The sequence below is a fragment of the Scyliorhinus canicula genome, chromosome 20 (assembly GCF_902713615.1).
Source record: "Scyliorhinus canicula chromosome 20, sScyCan1.1, whole genome shotgun sequence".
In the NCBI taxonomy this organism is placed as follows: domain Eukaryota; kingdom Metazoa; phylum Chordata; class Chondrichthyes; order Carcharhiniformes; family Scyliorhinidae; genus Scyliorhinus; species Scyliorhinus canicula.
In genome coordinates this window covers 35,553,113-35,581,077 of record NC_052165.1, presented here as the reverse complement: position 1 = coordinate 35,581,077, position 27,965 = coordinate 35,553,113, and the positions used below count along the sequence as shown (strand labels likewise).

Here is a 27,965-nt window from a genome sequence, read left to right as displayed (position 1 = left end):
GCCACACAACTGCCCGGCAATGACCATCTCTTACAAGAGGATATGACCACCGTCTCTTGACATGAAATGGCATTACCATCGTTGAATCCCCCACAATCAACATCCTGGGGGATTACCGTTCAGCAGAAACTAACTAGTCATTTAATACTGTGGCTACCAGGAAAGGTCAAAGGCTAGGAATCCTATAGTGAGTAACTCACCTCCTAACCCCTCAAAGCCTGTCCACCATCTACAAGGCCCCAGTCAGAATTGTAATGGAATATTCTTCACTTGCCTGGATGTAAGGTGCAGCTCCAACAACACTCAAGAAACTCAACAGCATCCAGGACAAAGCAGTCCGCTTGGTTGCTCCCCCTTTCACAAACATTCAAACCTTCAACTATCGACGGAACAGTGGCAGCCGTACGTGCCATCAACAAGATGCACTGCAGCAACTCCCCAAAGTTCCTTAGACAGCATCTTCCAAATCCACAACCACTACCATCTAGAAGGACAAGAGCAGCAGATACTTGGGAACTCCACCAACTGGAGGATCCCTTCCAAGTCACTCACCATCCTGACTTGGGAATATATTGCCGTTCCCTCATTAACAGCACAGTGGGTGTACCTGTACCTGAAGGACTGCCACGGTTCAAGAAGGCAACTCACCATCACGTTCTGAAGGGCAACCAGTGATGGGCAATAAATGCAGGCCTAACTAACAATGCCCACATCCCGTAAATTAATTTTATAAAAAGTTTCTCAGTCTACAGTATCTTATTTTAAGTCAGTAAAAATGTAATCATGTTTTTCTGTCATTATTTGGCTTCATAAATTGCCCACCAGTGGTTTCCAGTCAATTTTACTATGTTAACTGTCACAATGTATTTGCAGACTCTGAACACCAGATGGCTCTCTGTGGAGTAGGTTTCTGCAGTTTCTCTCCTGCAACTCTGTTGCTAGTTTGTGTATGATTTTTTAAAATTAACTGGTTATTGTAAATGGAGGCGGGATTTTTTGGTCCCGTGACAGCGAGGGAAAATGTGGAGAATGGTCAAAAACCAGTTTTCCGCTGGTGTAAAGAAAGTTCATGGGCGGGATTCTCCGTCAGCCGATGACGAAGTCGGGAAAGGTGATTGAAGAGAGAATCGGTTTTGATGCCGAAATGTGGTGGGCGCCGGGTTCACGCCAAATTGCAATTCTTTGGTGCCTTGATAGCGGCATCAATGCGTTCCACTCTGCACGTACAGTAAACACCATTTGCATATCATTAGCGGGCCCGATCTGGTATTTTCCAGAGCCTCCGCGATTCTCCACCTCCACTTTGGGGAATTCCTGATGGCGAGGTTCACTTGTGCTTTTAGAAATCAAGAAACAGAACATAGCCATGATAAGGAAGTGGGTGGTGGGTACGGGTCTATCTGGGAGCGAGTGGAGGCGGCTTCGTGCAGGAGCACCACTTTGGCAGCCCTGGTCCTCCACCAGCCCGGTAGTGGGGGCAGCCCTGCGGATATGGGGCCAGTGGAGGAGGCATGTAGGGAGGTAGGTGCGTCTGTCTGGGCTCCAATATGTGATAACCATCGATTCGCCCCCGGGAACGTAGATGGAGGGTTTCGAACATGGCGGCGGGCGGGGGTGAGCGATATGTTCCTGGAGGGGAGCTTTGCGAGTTTGAGGGGCTTGGAAGAGAAATTTGGGCTGGTAAGGGGAAATGACTTTAGGTACATAAAGATGCGGGACTTTGTACGCAGACAGGTCCCATCCTTCCCACTCTCCCTGCAGACAATGGATATTGGAATTCAACCAGCAATGATGGCCTTCCCCCTTTTCCCCCTGGGGAAAGCACTGAGTCAGAGTTGCTCGAGGAGGTGGGAACTGCAGCAGCTCCAGAGGAACAGGAGGCAGCCAGTGACGATGGAGAGCCATCTGCTCAACAGGCAAAGGAAGCGCCGCATGAGTGCTTGTGTGTGCCACCACTGCATCTCATTCAAGGACCTGCCGTATCAGCATGTGGAAGACACAGGCTGAGCGGTGGAACAGTGCAACATATCTGCCCTGACAGGGGAATGTGAACAAAAGAACAAAGAACAGTACAGCACAGGAAGAGGCCCTTCAGCCTGATGTGTTGGGTACTCTGGATCTGTGGAGACTGTGTTTACCTTAGCAGTAACATAGACAGGCTTCCAACACTTGTAATAGTACAACTATATTTTATTAATTTAAGAGCTGTTGAACATACTTGCACTGTGGGTCGACACTATGTTAGATTGATTGAAGACCTATGCCTAACCTGACCAGACTATACTGCTAGCACATGGTGGATGTTTGTGCTACTGACTGTGGGCTTTGTCTGTCTCAGAGGCTGTATCCCGAATGAGCGGGAAAACTAGTGCTCTCTGGTTTTATAGTGACCGTGCCCTAACTGGTGATTGGTTACTGTATTGTGTGTGTTGATTGGTCTTGCAGTGTGTCAGTCAGTGTGCGTCTCTGCACCATCATACACTGATGTGTATATTATGACATCCCCTCTTTTTTTTTTAAAAAGTGTGTCCGTGGTAATAAATAATGTATGATGTGAATGTTCCTAATTATGTGTGGCATTTGTGAGCATATTTACAATATTATGTACATAAACTCTAAGATATTTACAGTGGAAGGTGTCTAGTGCAGATGGATAGTATGTAACAGAAAAATAACTAGAACAACAGTATGTACAAACTAGTGAGTTAATCAAACAATGCAACAAAACAATCAGTTAATGAGTTCAGAGAGTCCATGAATTCAGGCAGTTCATAAAATCAGTCTCTGAGGTGGGTGACGAATTCTGGTTGACCGCATCAAGGGTGGGTCAGCGGCCGCCTCGTCTGAAATGGGCGGGACTGTGTCAGACCCAGAGGGTGGCAGAGCGAAAGGGAGATCTGCAAAGTCCTTAACGGGCTCGTCGTGATGGCGAGGCAGGACATGATGATCTGGTGGCGAGCGAGGAAGGAGTCGTAGTGCCCGCATATTTCGGCGCAGATGAGAGCCGTCTGGTAGACGAACCAAAAATGACCTGGGGGCCACTTTTCTGAGCACCACAGCGGTGGCGGACCAGTCACCATCTGGAAGTTGGACACGGACCTCGTCATCAGGAGCCAGATCAGGGAGATCCGTGGCACGGGCGTTGTATGCAGATTTGTGCTGGGCCCAAGACAGCTGCATTCGGCGAAGGAACGGAACATTGTCCAAGTCCGGGACATGAATGGCCGGCACAGGTTTGTGAGGCCGAGGGCACGTGAGTACTCTTTCTTCTCCCACGTACATAGGGTCTACTCTCGGATAGATTTCTTCGTGGTGAGTAGGGGACTGATTCCGAGAGTGGAGGAGGCCGAGTATTCGGCCATTGCAATCTCTGACCACGCTCCGCATTGGATAGAGTTGGAAATGGGGGAGGTGCGAGACCAACGTCCATTGTGGCGGTTGGATGTGGGGCTGTTGGCGGAGGAGGAGGTGTGTAGGAGGGTCCGGGCAAATATTGAGGGGTACCTTGAGGTGAATGATACGGGGGAGGTTCAGGTGGGGATGGTCTGGGAAGCCCTGAAGGCAGTAATTCGTGGGGAGCTGATATCCATCCGGGCACACAGGGAGAGGAGCGAGAGGAGTGAGAGGGATAGACTGGTGGGAAAGATGCTGGAGGTGGACAGGAGGTATGCAGAGGCACCAGAGGAGGGACTGTTGGGGGAGAGGCGCAGCCTGCAGGCTAAATTTGATTTGCTGACCACTAGAAAGGCTGAGGCACAGTGGAGGAAGGCACAAGGGGCAGTGTACGAACATGGTGAAAAGGCGAGTAGGATGCTGGCTCATCAGCTCCGTAAGCGGGATGCGGCTAAGGAGTGAGAGACAAGAGTGGGAATGTGGTGCGGAAGGGGGTAGAGGTGAATGAGGTCTTCAAGGACTTTTACGGGGAACTGTACCAGTCGGAGCCAACGGGGGAGAGGAGGGGAATGGAGAGGTTCCTTGACAGGCTTTCTTTCCCGAAGGTGCAGGAGGAGAAGGTGGAGGGGCTGGGTGCGCCGATTGAGCTGGAGGAGCTAGTTAAGGGGATCGGGCAGATGCAGTCAGGGAAGGCACCGGGGCCGGATGGGTTCCCGGTGGAATTTTATAAAAAGTTCGTGGACCTAGTGGGCCCCTTGCTGGTGCGGACACTCAACGAAGCGTGGGAAGGGGGGACTTTGCCCCCGGCGATGTCACGGGCGCTGATCTCGTTAATTTTAAAGAAGGACAAGGACCCCCAGCAGTGTGGGTCATACAGGCCCATATCTCTCCTCAACGTGGATGCTAAGGTGCTGGCAAAAATCCTGGCCACCAGGATAGAGGACTGTGTGCCAGGGGTTGTGCATGAGGACCAGACAGGTTTTGTGAAGGGAAGGCAGCTGAACACAAATGTGCGGAGATTGCTGAATGTCATTATGATGCCGGCGATTGAGGGGGAGGCAGAGATAGTGGTGGCGCTGGATGCGGAGAAGGCCTTCGATAGAGTGGAGTGGGCGTACCTATGGGAGGTGTTGGGGAGGTTTGGATTTGGTGAAGGGTTCATTAGATGGGTAAGGCTGCTATATGAGGCCCCGATGGCGTGCGTGGCCACAAATAGGAGGAGGTCGGAGTACTTCCGGCTTTACCGAGGGACCAGGCAGGGTTGCCCCTTGTCCCCCTTGTTGTTTGCACTGGCAATCGAGCCGCTGGCAATGGCATTGAGAGATTCAGAGAGGTGGAGAGGCTTGGTGCGAGGTGGAGAGGAACATAGGGTGTCGTTGTATGCCGACGACCTGTTACTGTATGTGGCGGACCCGGTGGGAGGGATGCCGGGAGTGATGGAGTTACTAGCCGAGTTTGGGACCTTCTCAGGTTATAAATTAAACTTAGGCAAGAGCGAGGTGTTTGTGGTGCACCCTGGAGACCAGGAGGAAGGAATTGGTAGGCTCCCGCCTAGGCGGGCAGGGGAGAGCTTTAGGTACCTGGGGGTGCAAGTGGCCAGGGACTGGGGGACTCTCCACAAGCATAACTTTACCAGACTGGTAGATCAGATGGAGGAGGAGTTCAGGTGGTGGGACATGCTGCCATTGTCGTTGGCGGGGAGGGTGCAGTCCGTCAAAATGACAGTGCTTCCGAGGTTCTTGTTCCTTTTTCAGTGCCTGCCCATATTTATCCCCAGGGCCTTCTTTAGGAGAGTGACCGGCAGTATTCTGAGCTTTGTGTGGGCACATGGGACTCCGAGAGTGAGGAGGGTATTCCTGGAGCGAGGAAGGGATAGAGGCGGGCTGGCGCTGCCCAACCTTCTGGGGTACTATTGGGCAGCCAATGTGTCAATGGTGCGTAAATGGGTGATGGAGGGGGGAGGGGCGGCGTGGAAAAGAATGGAGATGGCGTCATGTAGAGGTACAAGCCTGGGTGCCATGGTAACGGCACCGTTGCCGCTCTCCCCCAAGAGGGTTACCACGAGCCCGGTGGTGGCGGCGACCCTAAGAATCTGGGGACAGTGGAGACGGCATCGGGGGGAAACAGGGGGCTCGATGGAGGCTCCACTGGGTGGCAACCATCGGTTCATCCCGGGGAACACGGATGGGGGATTCAGGGGATGGCAAAGGGCGGGCATCAGCAAATTGAGGGACCTGTTTATTGGCGGGAGGTTTGCGGGCCTGGGGGAACTGGAAGATAAATTTGGCCTTCCCCAGGGGAACATGTTCAGATACCTGCAGGTAAAGGCGTTTGCTAGGCGACAGGTAGAGGGATTCCCTTTGCTGCCCTCGCAGGGGACGATGGACAGAGTGCTTTCGGGGGTGTGGGTAGGAGAGGGGAAGGTGTCTGACATCTATAAGGTAATGCAGGAGGTGGAGGAGTCGTCAGTGGAGGAGCTGAAGGCTAAATGGGAGGAGGAACTCGGGAAGCAGATAGAGGACGGGACTTGGGCGGAGGCCTTGGAGAGAGTCAACTCCTCCTCCTCATGTGCGAGGCTTGGTCTCATCCAATTTAAGGAGCTGCACCGGGCCCATATGTCCGGGACTAGGATGAGTAGGTTCTTCGGGGGTGAGGACAGGTGCACCAGATGTTCGGGGAGTCCTGCGAACCACGCCCATATGTTCTGGGCATGCCCAGCACTGGAAGAATTCTGGAAGGGGGTGGCGGGGACGGTGTCGAGGGTGGTTGGATCCAGGGTCAAACCAGGGTGGGGACTCGCGATTTTTGGGGTTGGGGTGGAGCCGGGAGTGCAGGAGGCGAAAGAGGCCGGTGTCCTGGCCTTTGCGTCCCTAGTAGCCCGTCGAAGGATTCTGTTACAATGGAAGGATGCAAGGCCCCCAAGCGTGGAGACCTGGATCAGTGACATGGCGGGATTTATAAAATTGGAAAAGGTCAAATTTGCCCTGAGAGGATCAATACAAGGGTTCTATAAACGATGGCAGCCTTTTCTGGACTCCTGGCTCAGATGTAGGCAACTGGGTCAATAGCAGCAGCAACCCGGGGGGGGAGGGGGGGGTGCATTATTGTAGTGTTTATTCTGTAACTTTATAGTGTGTTAATTTGCGTTGTTGTTAAAATGCTGGGTTGTTCATGGGGATGGGGCGAATGTATATGATTGTTAATATTATTGTTATTTTCGGTATTTTACTAAGGTGCGTTATTGTTGTATAAAATCAAAATTTCTCAATAAAAATTATTTAAAAAAAAAAAAATGAATGGCCGGCACCGTCGTCCGTAGCGTGCGATTCATCAGTAATTGAGCTGGTGGCAGGCCGGTGGACAATGGAGCGGATCTGTAAGCAAACAAGGCAAGGTAAAAATCGAATCCTGCATCGGCCGCCTTGCACAGGAGTCGTTTTACGATGTGCACCCCCTTTTCTGCTTTGCCATTGGATTGGGGGTAATGGGGACCGGACGTGACATGCGTGAAGTTGTATTGTTTGGCAAAATTGGACCATTCCTGACTGGCAAAACACGGGCCATTGTCGGACATGACCGTGAGCGGGATGCCATGGCGGGTGAAGGTTTCCTTGCTCGCACGGATGACCGCAGTTGAGGTGAGGTCGTGCAGCCTAACTACCTCCGGGTAGTTTGAGAAATATCCACTATGAGGATGTATCCCGGCCAAGCGCTTGGAACAGGTCGATGCCCACTTTGGTCCAGGGGGACGTGACCAACTCATGGGGTTGCAAGGTTTCCCTTGGCTGAGCAGGCTGGAATCGCTGGCATGTTGGGCAGTTGAGAACGGCATTAGCTATGTCCTTGTTGATTCCAGGCCAGTACACTGCCTCACAGGCCCGTCGGCGGCATTTCTCCACTCCCTGGAGGCCCTCATGGAGCTGCTCAAGGACGAGGATGCACATGCTGTGCAGGATGACGATCCTGTCCAACTTGAGTAGAATTCCATCTACCACCGCCAGGTCCTCATTAACATTATAGAATTGAGGGCATTGGCCCATGAGCCACCCGTCTGCCACGTTGGAGCAGGGGATCGTTGGCCGTCTCGCGATGAATTTGGATGAGTCATTCATCCGTGGCGGGTAGATTGGATGCGGCGAATGCCACATGAGCATCAATCTGGCACATGAAGCCCGCTGGGTCGCAAGGTGTGGTGACAGATCGGGAGAGTGCATCGGTGACGATGAGCTCCTTACCCGGGTTGTAGACTAGCTCGAAGTCGTATCGCCTGAGTTTAAGGAGAATGCGCTGCAGGCGCAGCGTCATGTCGTTAAGATCTTTTTGAATGATATTGACCAGTGGCCTGTGGTCTGTCTCGACTATGAACTTTGGGAGTTCATAGACGTAGTCATGGAATTTGATGACTCCGGTAAGAAGGCCCAGGCACTCTTTTTCAATTTGCGCATAGCGCTGTTCGGTGGGCGTCATTGCACGTGACGCGTATGCGACAGAAGCCCATGAAGAGGCATCATCACGTTGAAGGAGCACTGCTCCAATGCCGGACTGACTGACACCCATGGAAATCTTTGTTTCTTTGGCCGGATCGAAAAATGCCGACACCGGGGCCTTGGTCAGCTTCACCCTGAGTTCCCGCCATTCTTGTTCGTGGGCGGGGAGCCATTGGAACTCTGTTGTCTTCTTGACCAGGTTCCTGAGAGCTGAGGTGTGGGAGGCGAGGTTAGGGATGAATTTCCCCAGGAAATTGACCATGCCCAGGAATCGGAGGACCGCCTTCTTGTCCTCCGGTGTCTTCATGGCCTTAATGGCCGACACCTTGTCAGCATCCGGCTGCACGCCAAACTGTGAGATGTGGTCTCCGAGGAATTTACTTTCTGTTTGACTAAAGGAGCATTTGGCCCTGTTGAAGCGGAGGCCATGCTCATGGATTCGTCGGAAGACGCGTTGGAAGCGATCAATGTGCTCCTGCGGGGTGGTAGACCAGACGATTATGTCACCCACATATACTCGAACCCCTTTGATACCTTCCATCATCTGTTCCATAATTCTGTGGAACACTTCCGATGCAGAGATGATGCCAAACGGCATCCGGTTATAACAATACCGGCCAAATGGGGTGTTAAAGGTGCAGAGCTTCCGACTGGATGCTTCGAGTTGGATCTGCCAGAACCTCTTGGATGCGTCTAGCTTGGTGAAAAATTTGGCGTGAGCCATCTCGCAGGTGAGTTCTTCACGCTTTGGAATGGAATAGTGTTCTCTCATAATATTGCGGTTGAGGTCAATACATATACGTAATTCGCCGGATGGTTTTTTCACATACACCATTGAGCTGACCCAGTCAGTCGGTTCCGTAACTTTTGAAATTACGCCCTGGTCCTGGAGGTCCTGCAGCTGCTGCTTAAGACGGTCCTTAAGGGGTGCTGGTACCCTGCGAGGAGCGTGCACCACAGGCGTGGCACTTCGTTTTAACAAGATTTTAGAAGTGTATGAGAGTTTGCCATGTCCTCGAATACACCATGGTATCGGTTGATGATGACGTTCAGCTGTGCCCGAAAGTCACCATCCTGAGATGCGGAAGCTTCAGCGGCTGACAGGGAGTGAACCCTTTGGACAAGGTTTAGGAGTTTGCACGCTTGAGCACCGAGCAGGGAGACTTTAGAGGATCCCACTATTTCGAATGGCAGGTTAGCCTTTAATGACCGGTGTGACACTTCAAGCTATCAAGAGCTACTGGCAGCAATAGCATTACCATTATAGTCCAGAAGCTGGCAGGTTGACCGCGCAATGAGGTTGGCTGAAGCGCCGGTGTCCAGGCGGAAGCGGATGCAGATCAGTTGACCGTAAGGGTGGCTCACCACTCATTGTCCGGATCAATGCTGAATATTGTGAGACTTGGCTTTTGGCTTCGGGAGCATCTTGTGTTTGGTGATAATGCCCACCCGAAATGGTGCTTTAGGGTCCTCGGTGTCAAGGTCCGGAATCAGGTCGGAGTCGGAATCGTTGACTGGTGGCTGGATGGCTCGGACATCACTGCGCGGCTGGTTGAAGCGACGAGAGGTAGTAGGTTGAGCAGACCTGCATAAGGCAGCATAGTCGCCAAGCTTGCCACATTGGAGACAGCGTCGGGATTTTGCAGGACATTGCCACTTTAAATGGGCGGAGCCACAGTTGCCATACGTCGTGACGTCAGAACGTTCGGTGCACCACTGCGCATACGCGGTGCGGTCGTACATAGTGCGCGCCTGCATAGTGCGATCTTCGGCGTCGCCGTCCCCTCGGTCAGTGCGCGCACGCGTGGGAGTCCCCAAAAAGCGCGCGAAATGGCCGCCCTCATCCAGGCCTAGGCCCTGGAGTTGTTTAATGTCTTGCACCCGCTCTGCCTCGTGGGGACCTTGCTGCGCCGTTTCAGACGCTTGAACGTGCGAGTATCGGTTAGTGGCATGTTCCTGCAGAACGCAGGTCTCGATGGCTATTGCAAGGGTGAGCTGTTTAACATTGAGGAGCAGCTGGCGTCGGGTGTCCGATTGCACGCCGAAAACGATCTGGTCACGATCATCGAATCGGAGGTGGAGCCGTAATTGCAGAACTGCACGAGGATGCGAAGGTGGGTGAGGAAAGATTGAAAAGGTTCATCCTTACCCTGCAAATGTTGTTGAAAAAGATAGCGCTCAAAACTTTCATTTACCTCGATGTCACAGTGACTGTCGAATTTGAGTAGTCTGAATTTGACTGTCTTGAACTTGGACTTGTCTTCACCTTCAGCGAAAGTGAGAGAGTTGAAGATATGGATGGCATGGTCTCCGGCCGTGGAAAGGAAGAGAGCAATCTTCCTGGCGTCTGAAGCAGCTTCCAGGTCTGTAGCTTCGAGGTAAAGCTGGAACCGTTGTTTAAAGATTTTCCAGTTCGCACCGAGGTTGCCGGTGATGGGGAGCAGCGGTGGAGGGCGGACGCGGTCCATACTACCGGATGGCTGATTGCTGGTGGAAGGCAGATCACTTGAAGGTAGGTCTATTAAACTTTAACATCACGTACTGGTACCATGAGGTGTTGGGTACTTTGGATCTGTGGAGACTGCGTTTCCCTTAGCAGTAACATAGACAGGCTACCAACACTTGTAATAGTACAACTCTATTTTGTTAACTTAAGAGCTGTTGAACATACTTGCACTGTGGGTCGACACTATGTTAGATTGATTGAAGACCTATGCCTAACCTGACAGGCCTATACTGTTCACACATGGTGGATGCTGGTGCTACTGACTGTCTGTCTGTCTCAGAGGCTGCATCCTGAATGAGCAGGAAAACTAGTGCCCTCTGGTTTTATAGTGACCGTGCCCTAACTGGTGATTGACTGCTGTGTTGTGTGTGTTGATTGGTCTTGCAGTGTGTCAGTCAGTGTGTGTCTCTGCACCATCATATACTGATGTGTATATTATGACACAGCCCTCCAAGTCTGAGCCGACCACGCTGCCCGTCTAAACTAAAATCTTCTACACTTCCTGGGTCCGTATCCCTCTACTCCCATCCTATTCATCTATTTGTCAAGATGCTCCTTAAATGGCACTATTGTCCCTGCTTCCACCACTTCCTCCGACAGCAAGTTCCAGGCACCCACTACCCTCTGTGTAAAAAACATGCCTCGTACATCTCCTCTCAACCTTGCCCCTCGCACCTTAAACCTATGCCCCCCTAGTAATTGACCCCTCTACCCTCGGAAAAAGCCTCGGACTATCCACTCTGTCTATGCCCCTCATAATTTTGGAGACCTGAAGGACACCTGCTCCCGGTAGCCGTCAAAGTGATGGTCGCCACGAAGTTCTAAGCCACATGGTCCTTCCAGACGGTGAGCGGTGAGCCAGGGGTGCACAGGTGCATCCGCGCCATCATGGAGGCCCTATTTGCCCAGTCTGAAAAATATATCCATTTCAATGTGGACCATGCCCACCAGGATGTCCGGGAGCAGGGTTTGCTGCCATCGCCGAAATGCCCAGGTCCGGGGGTGATCGTCACCCTACGAGCACCTGCAGATGGTAGTGTTCTACAGGAAGAGGGTGAACGCCAGTCATCGTTAGTTGAGGAAGACAATGGGCGGCACGGTAGTACAGTGGGTAGCACTGTTGCTTCACAGCTCCAGGGTCCCAGGTTCGATTTCCAGCTTGGGTCACTGTCTGTGTGAAGTCTGCATGTTCAGCCTGTGTCTGCGTGCGTTTCCTCCGGGTGCTCCGGTTTCCTCCCACATGTCCCGAAAGATGTGATGTTAGGTGAATTGGACATTCTGAATTTTGCCTCCGTGTACCCAAACAGACGCCGGAATGTGGCAATTCGGGATTTTTCACAGTAACTTCATGCAGTGTTAATGTAAGGCTAATTGTGACAATAAAAATTACTTTTTTAAAAAGATGCAGTGGAGGCTGAGGATGGGCAGGACATGGGGCCCAGGCAGGCACAGGAGGCCGCACAACATGTGCACCAGGGTCAACACGTATAGGAAGCTCTGATTGGGTTCACCCACTGGGAGGGGGTGGGGGGGGGGGGGGGGGGGGGGGGGCGGAGGAAACTGGGTAGGGGCATGGACACTGCAATCCACCCCATACCCTCCCCCCCTCCCAATAAACCCCCTCCATGATACATACCTGCCGTACTTTGGGGTGTGGACTGTGGGTTGGCCGTAACAGAGGGTATGGTCCATGGGATGGAAGATGATGATCAACCGTTCTGTGGGTCTGGAGCTTGGAATGGAGGATGATGATGAGTTCTGGTGCTCCACATTGTTTGACAACGTCTGACTCCTGCCCAAGGTAGCGCTTTCCACCATTCACCTGGGTGATCCCTGCATGTGAGCTGGCCATTCATCCCACAGTCCTATCAGATCTCTGGGGTGGTGATGATGGGGGTTGACACCCATGCAGTGAGCCAAGCCCACCCCCAACATCTGCCCATTTCCCATCCCCGTCCCTCTGCAGCCAGATAAGACCAGCCCACTTCTCACACCCTTCTGACAGAACACCGAGGCAGGTTGTAACATTGTGCACAGGGTGTTTAATGAGAATTTGTGCTCTAGCCCCTATCGCTAAACTGTGCCCTGCATATGTGCCAATTATCCACTTTTCTAGCCTTACGGGCCCTAACGCTATGCCTAGGTGGATCCCCAGGTGGTACATCAGGAGTGGAGGCGGCCTGCTGCGATTCTTGCCATGTGACCTGGGTTCCTCTTTGCGGCCGTCTTCTGGAGTGACCAGACCTGGATGGGCTCTGCTGCTGCTCGGGTGTCCCAGATAGCGTGGTGCCGCTCTGGTCTGACTGCTGCCCATGTGATGCACTAAGGACAGGAATGGGGGAAGGTCCGAGGTGCTGCGGGAGTCACCGGCATTGGCCCCATCATCTCCTCCTCTCTCGGCATGACCGATGGCGCCCAGGCTACTCCATGAGACGGGGGTGCAAACAGAGCTAGCCCATGAGGCCTCTCCACCACCTAGCGCTGCCAGTCAAATGCCTTCGAAATCTGGAAGTTTTGAGAGTTTAAATTTTCATTTGCCAGTACTTCCCTGCATATAACACACATTGGTTTGCATCCTGAATTGCATTGGCTCAATTAACAAAGACATTCCTGAAGAAAACATCTTCATACTGCTTTGATCTCGATTTCAATTTTTTCTTTGTTTAAAATGATCCATTTTCAGTTCTTCACAGTCCTGTTACTTTCTTGCTCGGAGCTAGGAAATAGAGAAATCTCCTCTCTGTGATTTTGCAGCAAGAACACGGTCATACAGGGTGGGTGATGTCAGAGTACATGGCCTGCTCTCTGCCGCAGCTTCTGGTGTCCAAAAGATGATCGGATGAGACAACGGGAGGGCCGACGAATCCCAGGCTGCTGTGCCATGAGATACGGCGTATTTCATGTTCATGCATATTGAACTAGCTTAAACGTGGAATATCTGGCACGGAAACATGTCACGACAGCCAGTGGGAAACGCACAACTTTTCCCAGCCCCCCAGTTACCGTAGTAGAAAATTCTGCCCAGTGTCTGCCATATAAAGGGTTAACGTGGGACTGAGAACAGTACCACCCATACAGTGATGTAAGAGAACACATGACCTGCACCTAGGGGTTAGTGTAGTGTTGGACAGAACTGTGTGTAGAACCAAGCATGGAGACAGCTCCTAGCTTAGACCTTCACTTACTCTCCGTATGTAGTTTCTAGTAGTTAATGAATACTTACTGTTGAACTACTTAATACTACAAATACCTTATAAGACTGACCCAAATATGCTCAACACCTACAAAACTGGTTGTGTGCAAAGTTGTGTGCAATTTATGATTTGTGAATAGCTCACCTTGTACCACTACTGTAAAGTGCACAGAGCGACAAGTTAAAACTATTAATGAAATTACTTATGCACGTGGAAAGAAAAGTGGCAATTATCTAAATATGTGGTTATCTTACCTAGTTTATAAATAGTAAGGGCTCGACTGAGATTGATCTGATCTCTAATTTGTGAAGATCTGGCCCGCTTCATACTGTCCTCTTGAATTTTGGCTACTTGTCTGTAAAACTCTTCTGCTTGACTCCAGTCTAAGCTGCAAATTAAGGAAACAACACTTACAGGATATAGAGACAATCTATTGAATAGCCAAGCTGCCCAATGAATAGCCTGACCTCATAAACTGCAAGCAGCAGAACCATGTGTGGTTGTGAAAGCCATACTCAAGGCTAATCTGTGGTGGAAAAGGCTCAAGAGTTATACCTTAGCTTTTATTGAATTCATTTGTATGACCTTCCTAATTGGTTTTGTTTTTCCCCGCTAGCACAAGTGGATAGCACTGTGGCTTCACAGCGCCAGGGTCCCAGGTTTGATTCCCCGCTGGGTCTCTGTCTGTGCGGAGTCTGCACATTCTCCCTGTGTCTGCGTGGGTTTCCTCCGGGTGCTCCGGTTTCCTCCCACAGTCCAAATATGTGCAGATTAGGTGGATTGGCCATGCTAAATTGCCCTTAGTGTCCAAAAGGGTTAGGGGGCTTGTTGGGTTGCGGGGATGGGGTGGAAGTGAGGGCTTAAGTGGGTGGGTGCAGACTCGATAGGCCGAGTGGCCTCCTTCTGCACTGTGTGTTCTATGTTCTATGTAGATGGAAGGGCACTCGTGGGTGTCTCCCAAGGGATTGGAGGCCCCCAGCTGCATCCCTTTTGGGTAGGGTGGTGTCCCAGAACTGCTGGTACCACTTGGGTGATAGTCTGTCACCCAGGCAGCCAAGGTACCCAAGTGGCATTGCCAAGATGCCAGGTTGTCACTGCCAAGGTGCCAAGCTGGCATTTTTTGCACACGCACGATCGGGCTAGGGTTGCCTGGCGTGTGTGTTGGGTGGTGCTGGGGGAGATGGTGGAGTACCTTCCATACTGCATTCGGGCTAGGGGGGTGAGGTCGCTGATTGTTACGGGGACCTTAAACGGGGACTTTAAAAATGGCATCACAACCTCTCGCTACAATGGGGAATTCTGGCAGACAGCTCCTCACTGGACAAAATGGGGCTATATGCGGCCTCGGCCACGTGTTGAATACCCATATGTTTCTCGGCACTGCGATTGCTGGGAAACACGCGGCTAAACGTGCTCTCAAGGGGACTTTGTTCTCTTTTGGGAGAATGACACCTATGCGACTACAGTAATGTACTTGTGCTACACAATCATGGCACTACTGCAATAAAATTGGTATCAAGTCAGATTTTCACCATAAAATATTTCACAGTTTTACTTTTTTTAGGGAGGGAGAAATATTATACCATTTACCTCCTTGCGTATTCAGGATAGCACAGCAGATCTGCCAGGGGTTCCAGAACCTCAGCAACGATGGGATGCAGTTTACCGTACCATTTTTGTCTGATATCTAAAGCCTGCTGAAAATATTGTTCGGCTTCAAAAAGTTTACTGACATGGATTCTAAAAAGAAAGAAATTTTAATTTTAATCATACATCTTATTGAGGCTTAACCTTATTTAAAAGTGATGCACTAGAATTCAAAAAGTTGGAAAAGACAAATTTAAAAGCTTTATAAAGAAAATGTGAGTTTCATTTAAATAGCACCTTACACAATTTCTGGATAGCTCAAAGCACACAAAACCAATGAAATTCTTTTGAACTGGAGAAATTGCTGTAACATTGGAAATGTAGCAACCGATTTGAGAGGTTCCACAAACAGCAATGTGATACTGACCAGGTCACTTGTTCTTTTTAGTGACATTGGTTGAGGGGTAAATGGTGACCAAATTGCTCTTCTTAAAAATAGTGCTGTGAGTGCTGGTCTTGGCCTTTAAGATGGGAATGTGAGGCTGTGAGGAATGAATGGAGCAAGACATGTTTTGAGGAGTGTTGTGCAGGAGAATTCTGAGAAAGTTGAGTGTGGAACTCGGCACCTGAAAGTGTTATGCAACTTCACCTTCTGACTCCCTGAAGTCCTTAAACCTCTTGGAGCACCGCATCCAGGATTGAAGAACCACATCTGATGCTGACATAGTCACTTCCATTGGAGCCTGCTTTGATTGACAAAACCACGGTAGCACCTTACTTTCACAACTCCAGGGTCCCAGGTTCGATTCCCAGCTGGGTCACTGTCTGTGCTGAGTCTACATTTTCTCCCCATGGGTTTCCTGAGTACTCCAGTTTCCTCCCACAAGTCCCGAAAGACGTGCTGTTAGGTAATTTGGACATTCTGAATTCTCTCTCTGTGTACCCGAACAGGCGCCGGAATGTGGCAACTAGGGGCTTTTCACAGTAACTTCATTGCAATGTGAGCTCACTTGTGACAATAAAGATTATTATGATTATTATTATTAAAATGGCTTCTTCCTCCCTCACCTCACTAAAGTCTCAGATCTCACAGCAGGACCTCTAGATAAGAGTTAGAGTCTTGTGGTTAGTGAAGCCTCAGGAACTGATGTACAGCGCAGTCATTCTGTCTCCTGCCAGGGTCCATTTAACTAGAGATCCTTCCTTTGACAGATACACACTTCATCACACACACACCCTCTGTCAAAATAGCTATGGCAAAGCCCGCTTCAATTAAAAACTACACCACTCATTAAAATGAGCAGAATGTTTATCTTCAAAAGGATCATAACTATGTGGAATTTCCTTTCCCAGAAAGCAGCGGAGGCTGGGTTATTGAATTTCTTCAAGGCAAAGTTAGACAGATTTTTGATAGACAAGGATGTGAAGTGTTATGGTGTGCTGATAGGAAAGAGCAGTTGAGACCATAACCAAAATAGCCATGGATGATGGAGCCAGTACTGGCTCTGACCTACCTTAAAGACTCGGGGGATCAGCTTGAGTTGTCACTGGGCATAAATGGGCTGTAGTCAGGATTGTTCATGATGTAGTTCACTCGGGGATGAGGTGGCAGACAGATTCTGCTGCAGAGGCCTCAGATGAAGACCTTGATGGGGTGCCATGCAGAAGAACGTTGATTGGTATGCACTCAAAGATGTTGGATGCATTGGGAGCATGGTGGACAGCTTCCTGCCACCGTCATGAAGCACAGAGGCTCCAACTGACAAGGGGCATCATGAAAATGAAAAATGAAAATCGCTTATTGTCACGAGTAGGCTTCGAATGAAGTTACTGTGAAAAGCCCCTAGTCACCACATTCCGGCGCCTATTCGGGGAGGCTGTTACGGGAATCGAACCGGGCTTGCCTGGGTCTGCTTTCAAAGCCAGCGATTTAGCCCAGTGAGCTAAACAGCCCCATATCATGTCAAGCTTGTCCATTTTGCAGCATCTATCCTTCCTGTGAGGATACAACAATTTTCCCCGTCAAAACCAGGAATCCTCCAAAAGCACTTCAGAGTACTTTCACGCACTTTGCAATAGCAAAGAGTCTTCAAAATTACTGTACTTACAACTTGGCTACCTGGCTTTTTTACATAAGTCAGTGCAGAGCACTAACATGTGCAAATTCATCGAATGAACCTGCATGGTCTAAATAGGCGTCACACAGCCAGTAAGGGTATGAAATGTCATGATAGCATGGGTCAGTTGCTTCTGGCACTCAGAAGGTCATCTGCACAACTGCCCTTCACAAGGTGGTGTGTCATATGGGCTGTGTTGGAAGCAACTGGTGACGCAGTGTGCACCCCAGGTGGACAATCGCCTTGAAAGCACCTCTCTGGCATTGACACAGATCCAAATTTCATGCCTGAATCCTTTGATGGAAAATGCAACTGAATGAAAGACAAAGAAAAATAACAAATAAACAAACTCACTTTCGGAAACCTTCAAGAATTTTTAAATTTGCTTCTGCACATGGATCACAGATCTTTTTAGTAGCTCTCCTGGCCTTATGCAGGATGTCACCAATCTCAGTTGATCCTCCTCGCATAATTAAATTAGCCAATTTAAACAACAACTGTGCTGTAAAGACAAATTAGTAATGAATTTGGTTTGTTCATTAACCAACACATTTTTAAAAATGTAACTTAAAAATGCAGCACAATTATACCAATTTATTGCTACAAATAAAGTAAATCAGTATATGCTTTGCGTGAATCCTGATGCTATTTAGCAACACAGAGACTCAGTAACGTTGTTCAATCCCATGTAGTACCTAAGACTTCCATTAATGTCCAGTTGCATTTAGGGGAAAACTGAACAAATCTTCATTCATATGCCTCAAAATGAAATCAAAGATTCAGAACAAATATATATTCCCTGCGTGAAATTAAAATCAGACTGGTGAGAGATTTGTTACATGAATTAGGAAGCCCTGATGTAAATTGGCTTATTGTGGTTTATAGTATTAACAGAATTTTCAAAAGCATTACATCTTTATTAGTGTTATCAGGAATCTGGTGCAAAATACATTTTTCAAGTGATACATAATATTACTTGCATTACCTGTGGACTTTATTATATCCAGATGTTTCCTGATACCTTTTGGTGCATAATCGATACTGTGCAAAGCCTTTCGAAAATGCTTTTCTGCGTCCTGTAAGTTGCCCACACTGACACATTGCTTTCCAATGCTGTACTGCACTTTAAAATACATTTCTGTATCCTTCAGGCTCAGAGGGCATGACTGAAATCAATAAAGCACATGTTCCATATTTAGATGCTATTAGACTTTCCAAAAAGACAAGAATGATATGTAAAGACTGTGGGCTGGATTCCCTGAGCCTCCACGCCAAAATTGCGGAGAATGGTCGCCAAACCGGAAATTCGGACCGGCGCCGCTCCCGCGATTAGGGAGCCATTGGCAGAGCCCCCCCCCCCCCCCCCCCCTCCCCGGTTAGGGAGCCATTGACAGAGGGCCCCCCCGCCATGATTCTCCTCTGGGACTCGAACCAGCTTCCTCTCTGTCCCAAGGTCAACCCCCCCTGGGCCCTATGGGCACCGACTGGAAGGAGCGGGCACTGAATGCCAACCCAGACCCACCCCATGGAGTGGCTTCTCCGAGTTCCACACCTTAGATAAGGCCATGTCTCACAGGCAGCACCCGGAACAAAGCTCCATGGCTGTGCAGCCCCAGAGACTCAGAGGACGCCTGCCGGGGCATTGAAGGCCACGGGACGAGGTAAGCATCTGATGTGCATCCTGGAGAGACACCTAGATGTATTGGTAGATCTAGGAGGGCAAAGCACATCGAGGAGCACTCAAGGTACTGGGGAGGGTTAGTTAGGGGGTGTGGGGGAGGGGGGGGGGGTGTCCACCATCGGGAGAGTGGGGAATTGTAAAACACCTAAACATCCTTGACCACAACCAGTATTATGACTCTATCACTTTCTTCCGCAATGCGAGCCAACCTCCAAACCCTTGATGCATGCCCCCCCCCCCCAATCCCCAGGCACACCACATGCAGGTGATGGGTGTGAACGAACACTCAGTAGACAGGCAGGAATCAGACTATGGCATAGATTGAGGGGCACTGGTGCTCAGCTCTGAGTGGGTTTTCCCTCGACAGTGACCCGCTGACAGCCTCAGCACCTTGGAATGCTGTTACACAGACCTGGGAGGGTGGGTGATGGGAGTGGGGGGAGGTATCGTAGACTGACCAGACCATGTCCTATGTAATCGAGTGAGCATGAGGAGCTCCCTAGCCCTCCGTGTTTTCCAGACACTCACCGCTGCCATCTGTCCTGCAACCTCCGGCTGGTGCTATAGTTCCTCCATGGGATCATCTTCCAGCCCCTGCTGTCCGGCGCTGTGTCATCATCCTCGTCCTCCTCCTCGGACGTGGCCACATTTTCCTCATCACCAGCTCCGCTGCTATGCGAGGTTGTGGAGGACACAGCAGACCACCAAAAAATGGGCGACGCTCCAGGGGTGTACTGGAGTACACCACCAGAATGGTCGAGGCACCGGAACCGCATCCTGAGTGGTCATTAGCCAGGTCCTCAGGGGGTACCCCATTTCCCCCAAGAGCCACCCATCCTAGGGTGATTCTCAAACAGGCTGTGGATGACCCAGGATGTAGCTGTCGTGGGCATGCCTCAGGAAGCGTGCACACACGTGCATGATCTTCATCTGGTGATCACACGCAAGCTGTATGTTCAGGGAGTGGAACCCCTTTCTGTTAACGTAGGGCACTCCCAGATGGCCCGGTGAGTGCAAGGCGACATGCGTGCCATCCACTACCCCCTGGACCTGTGCCATCCCAGCAATGGTGAAGGAGCTGCTTTAGCACAGTGGGCTAAATAGCTGGCAGAACAAGGCCAGCAGCGCGGGTTCAATTCCCATACCGGCCTCCGCGAACAGACGCCGGAATGTGGTGACAAGGGGCTTTTCACAGTAACTTCATTGAAGTCTACTTGTGACAACAAGTGATTATTATTATTATTATTATTATTATTATAAACCTCCTGCCCGGCATCCTGATGGGCTTGGTCAAAGTCAATGTAGTTTTCCACCCAGGCAAACAGGGCATCCATGATCCGTCGGACGCAGCTGTGGGTTGTGGCCTGCGAGAAGCCAAATAGGTCCCCGCTCGAGACCTGGAAGGATCCTTAGACGTAAAATTTCAGAGCTGTGGTGACCTTGATGGTCCTCCTTCTCTACATGGTGCCAATTCCGCAAGGACATGGCACAGGTGCCGCACCATCTTCTTGTTGAGGCGGAGCCTCCTGCGACATGCGCTGTTCCTCATCTGTTCCATTTCCTATTAGCAATAGCCTTCAGCCACATGGCCAGATGCCTCAGCAGTCAGGGGAGGCCTCACAGCTGTGACCACCTGAATGTCCTGGGGGGTCCAACAGGCCTCAAGGTTCACATGGGCATCCATTTGCCCCAACACATGATGAACCCCACTGATGCTGATATTAAGGAAGGGCGAGGGCGAGGGCAGTGACCATGTAAAGCGATGAGATGTGATGGACAGCAGGCAATTGCTGGCCACCAGAGACAGTGTAGGATAGTCAGCTTCACGGACCAGGACGACAAGGGTTATTGGAAGGGATAAAGGATCACAGGATGGATCACTTAACTGAGCGTCTCTCTTGTTCTCCCTTTCCTCCCAGATGACCAATTTGACTTGGTATGGCAGCACGGTAGCATAGTGGTCAGCACAATTGCTTCACAGCTCCAGGGTCCCAGGTTCGATTCCCGGTTTGTGTCACTGTCTGTGCGGAGTCTGCACGTTCTCCCCGTGTGTGCGTGGGTTTCCTCCGGGTGCTCCGGCTTCCTCCCACAGTCCAAAGTCCAAAGATGTGCAGGTTAGGTGGATTGGCCATGATAAATTGCCCTTAGTGTCCAAAATATCCCTTTCTGTTGGGTGGGGTTACTGGGTTATGGGAATAGGGTGGAGGTGTGGGCTTTGGTAGGGTGCTCTTTCCAAGAGCCGGTGCAGACTCGATGGGCCGAATGGCCTCCTTCTGCACTGTAAATTCTATGATCTATGATCTATGGAACCAAGTAGAGCTCACAATTTTATGGCCTCTCTCATGGTGCATTTGGAGTTAGGGAGGGAATTAATTAGGTCAGATGGTGGTATGTGCACACCCCACAACCTTCCTGTCTCCGCAACAGATTGGAAGTTAGCAAATGTAACATCACACTTCAAGAAAGCGGGAAGAGAGAAAACAGGGAATGAGAGGCCAGTTATTTTGACATCAGTCATTGGGAAAGAGCTGGAATCTCTTATTAACAAACTCTTAGCGATGGATTTAGAAATGATTAGAACAAGTCAACATGGTTTCACGAAAGGGAAATGTTTGACAATTTTATTATAGAGATTTTTGAGGAGGTAACTAGTAGGGCAGATGTAGTATACTTGTGTCTCTAAAGGTATTCAATAAAGTGTCACAAAAATGGTTAATACACAAGATAAGGGATTATGGAGTTAAGGGTGATAATATTTTTGTGGATAGAGGACTGGTAAACAGACAGGAAGCAGAGAATTGAAGCCATTTTGGTTACGTTGGGCCTGTTTTGTTCACTTTAATAATAATCTTTATTATTGTCACAAGTAGGTTTACATTAACACTGTAATGAGGGTTAGTGTGAAAATCCTCTAGTCGCCACACTCCAGCGCTTGTTTGGGTACACTGAGGGAGAATTCAGAATATCCAATTCACCTAACAAGCACATCTTTTGGGACTTGTGGGAAGAAACCGGAGCACCCAGAGGAAACCCACGCAGACAAGGTGAGAATGTGCAGACTCCACACAGTGACCCAAGCGGGAATCGATCCCGGGATCCTGGCGCTGTAAAGCAACAGTGCTAACTTATCACTTATTTGTCTTCCCGAGGGGAACTACCACGGGGGCCTCGCTTCCATCCTGGTTGAGGACACCCCCGCCGGACTTGATTTTTTAACAGGGGGTGAATGTGGTGAATGTGTAACCACTATAATTCACACTGTACATTACTGTGTCCCTGTGGGCTCCATCTGTGAGCCGTTGCGCGGCTCTGCCCACAGGAGGAGATGAGGAGCATGTACAGGGCTCCGCCTCCATCAGGAAGTATAAGTGCTGCGGTCCTGCGAGTCCGCCCTCAGTTCAGCACAGTCCCAGGCAGGCTCAGTTGTAAGCCGATTAAAGCCACAGTTTACTTCAACTCGTGTCTCTGAGTGAATTGATGGTCGCACCACAGGGTACCGGTGAAGTGTTGCAGGGATCAGTGTGAGGGTCTCAGCTATTTACAATCTTATTAATGACTTATTATCTAGGTTTGTTGATGATACAAAGCAGGTTTATGCAAGGCCCAACCTGGAATCCAGATGCGGCCCTCAGGGCGTTTAAAGAAGGTATGCCATGTCGTTGTCATACAGGGGTTTGTTTTATGAAGAGAGATTGAGCAGTTTAGGCCTATACTCTCTCGATTCAGAAGATATTGAGAGATCTAATTGACATATATTAGGGTTAAATACAGACAGTATTTTAATAAAAGCAAATTACTGCGGATGCTGGAATCTGAAACCAAAATAGAAAATGCTGGAAAATCGCAGTAGGTCTGGCATCATCTGTAGGGAGAGAAACGAGCTAACATTTTGAGTCCTTTGTCAAAACCCTAACCAGCATACTTCCTTCCCAAAAGGAGATCAACTTTCAATTTTAAAAACATTTGTTGAGTTCAAATTCCACCAGCTGCTGTGGTGAGATTTGAATCCATGTCCCAGTCCGTAAACCTAAACCACTAGTCCAGTGACATTACCATTATACCATCATCTTCCCATATTTAAGGATATACTTGCATTGGAAGAGGTACAGCGAAAGTTCACTAGTTTGCTCCCTAGAATGAGAGGGTTGCCCAATGATGAAGGGCTGAATAAATTGGGTATATATTCTCTGAAGTTTAAAAGACTAAAAGGAGATCTCTTTGAAGCATTCAAGGTTATGAAGGGACTTGTCAGGGTGGGACTAAGAACTTGTTTCCCCAGGCTGGGAAATTTAGAACAAGGGGACACAGTTTCAGGATAAGAGGCCGATCATTTAGGACTGCAATGAGGATAAACTTTTTCACTCAAAGGATTGTGAATCTTTGGAATTCTTGACCCCAGGTAGTTTTAGATGCGCAATCATTGAATATATTTAAGACTGAGATAGAAAGTTTTTTGGTGTCTCAGGGAATCGAGGGATGTGTGTGGACAGAAAATTGGAGTTGAAGTCGAAGATCTGCTATGATCATACTGAATGGTGAAGCAGGCTCGATGGGCTATATGGTTTTCTCCTACTCCTATTTCCTCTGGTCATAACGGAGCATAAAACCTCTTTCTGTGCTGAACCATTGTATGATTTATGACCCCCTAGTTTTAGATTCCCCAACAGTTTTCCTACATCTAGGCCTGAATTTTCCGGTCATTCTCTTTGGTGGGATTTTCCTGCCCCGCCAATAACAAAGCCCTGAGGTGGGTTTTGCGGCAGCAGGGGTGTATAGAATGGAAAACACTGTTGACAGCGTTCGGATCAGAGGTTTCTGGCGCCGGCCAATGGTGGGCCCACTCCACCACTGCGTAAAACATGTTCTCATTAATTAGATGTACAGTGCTTCGTGGTTTCCATATTCAGGGGTGTGAATATTTGTTCTTTTAATGGAGCTTATAATAAAATTGTACCTTAACAAAGTTTGTCATTTTATCCCAAAATATGTGAGGCCAATAATAATTATTAAAAACTGATCATAGAGGTACTAACTTATAATTCTGAATATTATACATGTATTTGAATGCAATCCTATTAAATAGTGTTAATTTTACCTCTGGTAACAAAGCTTGGGCAATTAGAAGCAATTCTCCTGCTGCTGTGGTCTTGTCAAGTTCTTTCAGAAACTCTGCAGTAAACCATATCAAAGTAGCTTGGCTGTAGCTGTCATAGCTCAACATTTCACTGTCATCATCTGTAATTACAAACATTACATTTTGCAGGTCCAGTGAGTGCTTTTCCGTTGTGAGGGATGGGTGCATGCTATGAATGAATGAACTGCTTGTAATGTGTTTAACAAAAAAAATTGCATTTATATGGCACCTTTCACAACCTCGGGCCCCCCTAAAGTGCTTTAGAGGCAATGAAGTGCTTTTTGAAGTGTTGTTGCTGTTGTGTGGGATGCAGAAGAATATCCCCCACCACAAGCTAAATGTTTTGCTGTGGAATCCCTGTGGGAACTCTCGGGAAGGGGAGGCTTGAGGATTGAGAGGTCCAGTGTAACGCTACTGTTCCTCCTGGCTTAAAAAGAAACTGAAGGAAATGTTTATTTAAACTCATCATGCTGGTACTCCTCTGGCCTGGAATGCTGTTCGTGAGATCAGAGGCCAAGCTGTACAAAGTGCAGCTTTAAAAAGTAGCCCTGCTAGCCGCTGGTGAGTATCCTTCTCTCCTGCAATTTAAAATTGCAGTTAGTTACATCAGGACAGGGTAGGATGTGGCAACATCTCCTGTTTCATTTTAACTGAACCCTCCTCCCGCCACCCCCCTCCACCCCCAACCACCCAACTTGCCTGAATTCATTCAGGCTGAGTATGGTTACAAAAACACAATCTCAAAAAATGGAAACAGAATAAAAAGTGGCAAGTAGGAAGGTAGAAAGGTAAGCAGGAAAACTGGCAAAGTGGATCAGGTACCACTGATCCAAGAGTCTGGTAGAAGAAAAAGCATCAAAGGTACTAGCCATATCATCAGTCTGGTGTTCTGATGGAGGAGTGGAACTGGGACCAATTCCAGTTTCCAACCTCTTCTTCCACTCATCTCCAGAAACACTGGCCCAGCTATCCCACACTGCCAACAAAACCTACCAGAGAAAGCTATAGTTAAGTTTTTAAAGTCAATATGAAGGCCAGAAGACAACAAAATGCTACCAGAAAGGTCCAAAATAACTTTTGAATTTGTTTGTAATACTTTTTTTAAAAATCAAGAACCTGCTACAGAAACACATATTTTGAGCTATTGATTACTTTTTAAAGATCATCAGGAAACCAAAATGAAAGGTGAAACCACCTTATAAGATATTACTATAGATGATGAAATGACAAAAGATGAAGTAAATCAGCCAGTGGTCACTAGGTGAAGCCAAGCTAGAAGATGTTTTGAGAGAAGAAAGAATGAACGATAAGGGCCCCAATATTGAAAGAGAGCATTGATAGCTGAAAAATGATTGAAGGGCTAGGCAAAACCGAGGACAGGAGATGCTGTTGAACTGCAAGACTTCATTAATATTTTTGGCTCCACTTTCTGCCCGGCACTTAGCCAGACTGACAGCCTGGTAGAGTTCCAGGCTGTGGTGAGCCTTGATTTTAACATAAGTGAGAACAAGAGCACATATGAAGGAGTGCAACACTGAGAAAAGTGGGCTATCAGTTTCAGCTCATTGGCAGCACTCCTGCCTGGGGAAGCGAATCATGAGTTAAATCACCACTCATGAGCTCATAATCTAAAATGACAGTTTGTGTAGTATTGATGGAGGGCTACATTGTTGGAGGTGCTGCCTTTTGAATGAGACACTAAGCCAAGAGCTCATCTATCCTACCAGGTGGATATATCTGAAGGACAGCAGTAGAATTCTCCCAGTATCTTAGCCAATATTTGTCCTTCATTAAAACAAAATAGCTGGTCATGTATCTCATTGCTGTTTGTGCAGCCTTTGACTACTACTTCAATCGTGCTTAATTGGCTGTAAAGCACTTTGGGACATCTTAGGCTTATGAAAGGTACTAAGAGTACAATTTTTCCAAATTTGCAGTGATGGTTCAGGTGAGGAAACCTGTGTGAAACTCGTTGGCTTCACAGATGTCTTTTCTCGCCTGATTTAACAGCACTCTCAATTTTAATATGCAATTTCAAAGTGCGGGCAAAAATCAGACAGCCAGCTGGGGGTTGGGCAGGGCTTAAACATGTGAGCAAAGCTGGGTTTTTGAGATCAGGGCACCAGTCTCAAAGTTACATTTAAGGCCCCTGTCAAAACCCTCCATGAGGAGCACGGAGAAACCATTGTCGATCTCCCCCTGGGACTCGTGGAGTACGAGCTACCCACGTAAGGGGCGGAGGCCACCTAGCTGGGGCTGGTTAGAACTCAACATAATAGCCGGCCCAGGCAGAACCCGCAATTGATGGTTGTCCTAGAGGGGACTGTGATTGCGGGGAATTACTGCCTTGGGCAGAGTATTGGAAATAGTTTAAAATACATAGAAACATTCATGGAAAATAGAAGCAGGAGGAGGCTATTCGGCCCTTCGAGCCTGTTCCGCCATTCATTATGATCATGGCTGATAATCGTTCACTACCCTGATCCCGCCTTCCCCCCATATCCCTTGACTCCTTCAGCCCCAAGAGCTGTATCTAATAAATCCTTGTTTCCCTCCCGCTGGCTTTCTCAGTCATCAAACTCACAACGAGAACAAAGGAGACTCCAGACTCATTTGTGGAAATGCACAGCCACCCTGGTTGATCACCATACCGGAACATGTGAACATAAAGTTTGAATATGCCACTATTTGTAAGCTAGAAGCCTTTAGCGCAGGGCTAGAAGATTGGAGCCAATACACTAAACATATGAGGTATTTCTTCGAGGCTAAAGGTATCTTGGCAGAAGACCGTCAGAAAGTGATCCTCCTGACCGTCTGCAGAGCCCAGACTTTTGGAATTATGAAGAGTCTCACTTACCCGGCTGCACCAGACTCCAAATCATTTGATGAGCCGGTTGCTGGCTGAACATTATGATCCTAAACCTTCTGTTATAATGCAACGGTGTAAGTTTGACACAGCCGTGCGGTCTCTGGGTGAATCAGTCACTGACTTTTTGACCTGCCTTATCACAGAACATTGAGTTTGGGCCGCCTCTCTTGAAAATATTGAGACATAGACTGTTTGGTAGAATAAACAATACGGCCACTCAAGGAAGTTGTTGGCGAAGTCACTTAGACTTGAAGAAGGCGATTGAGCTGTTGCTGTCCCGTGAACATGCAGTGAAAGGAGTGCAGGAACTGCAGGGGTCTATGGACTATGGCGTCCATAGTTTCGCCCTCTCTCTGTTTTGAACTCCCACTGTATTGCGGGGCAATGCCGGACTGCCAGATCACTTCCCAAGGGGAATTCTGGCTCTCAGGAATCGTGTTAGAGAAATTAGGCTGGTCCCCTATAAAGTTAAAATTAAAATGGAGAGTTCAGCCGAAACATGTGAACCACTCCAAGCAGTGGGAGCCTGCATTACATGACATTCAACCAGTGGCACTGACGCATCCTCCATGCTGAGAACTACCCCTCAGCCATCAGGACCCCCTAATTATGTCCCAGCGCCGCGACCAACAGGAGGGCAATGGTTCCGGCTTGGAGATGGACACAGGAGCACCTGTGCATATGGACGAATCGTGCCAGGGGCCGGTGTTCCAGTGACAACCCTTCGCAGGTCAGCCAGAAAGAGGTGGTCGATGAAGCGATATACACCACCGACCCAGAACTGCCGCCAGCAGACGTGCAGCCTCAGTCAAAGCAGCGCAGAAGGCCCCCACCATTGGCGGTAGAAGAGGAAATTTCGGACTTTGGGGAGGAGGTGTTCATAACCCCCACAAGGACCACAGGGAAACCATTTTCGATCTCCCTGTGGGACTCGTGGAGTACGACCTTCCCAGGTAAGGGGTCGAAGGCCACCCATCTGTGGCTCGTTAGAACTGAA

The 27,965-nt window shown here is 49.0% G+C and overlaps 1 protein-coding gene across 7 annotated transcripts in view; it reads right to left on the bottom strand.

Moving 5' to 3' along the window:
- The window catches only part of LOC119955196 (tetratricopeptide repeat protein 41), a 102,132-nt gene that overhangs the window by 7,784 nt on the left and 66,383 nt on the right, over positions 1-27,965 (bottom strand). For all 7 annotated transcript variants that reach the window (XM_038781184.1, XM_038781191.1, XM_038781190.1 and 4 more), the window contains exons 10-14: positions 24,061-24,200; positions 18,270-18,450; positions 17,639-17,786; positions 15,171-15,320; positions 13,835-13,968 (exon numbers count right to left, since the gene is read on the bottom strand). In XM_038781184.1, the coding sequence (XP_038637112.1) occupies positions 13,835-13,968; positions 15,171-15,320; positions 17,639-17,786; positions 18,270-18,450; positions 24,061-24,200 (753 nt within the window). The remainder of the gene's footprint in view (positions 1-13,834; positions 13,969-15,170; positions 15,321-17,638; positions 17,787-18,269; positions 18,451-24,060; positions 24,201-27,965) is intronic.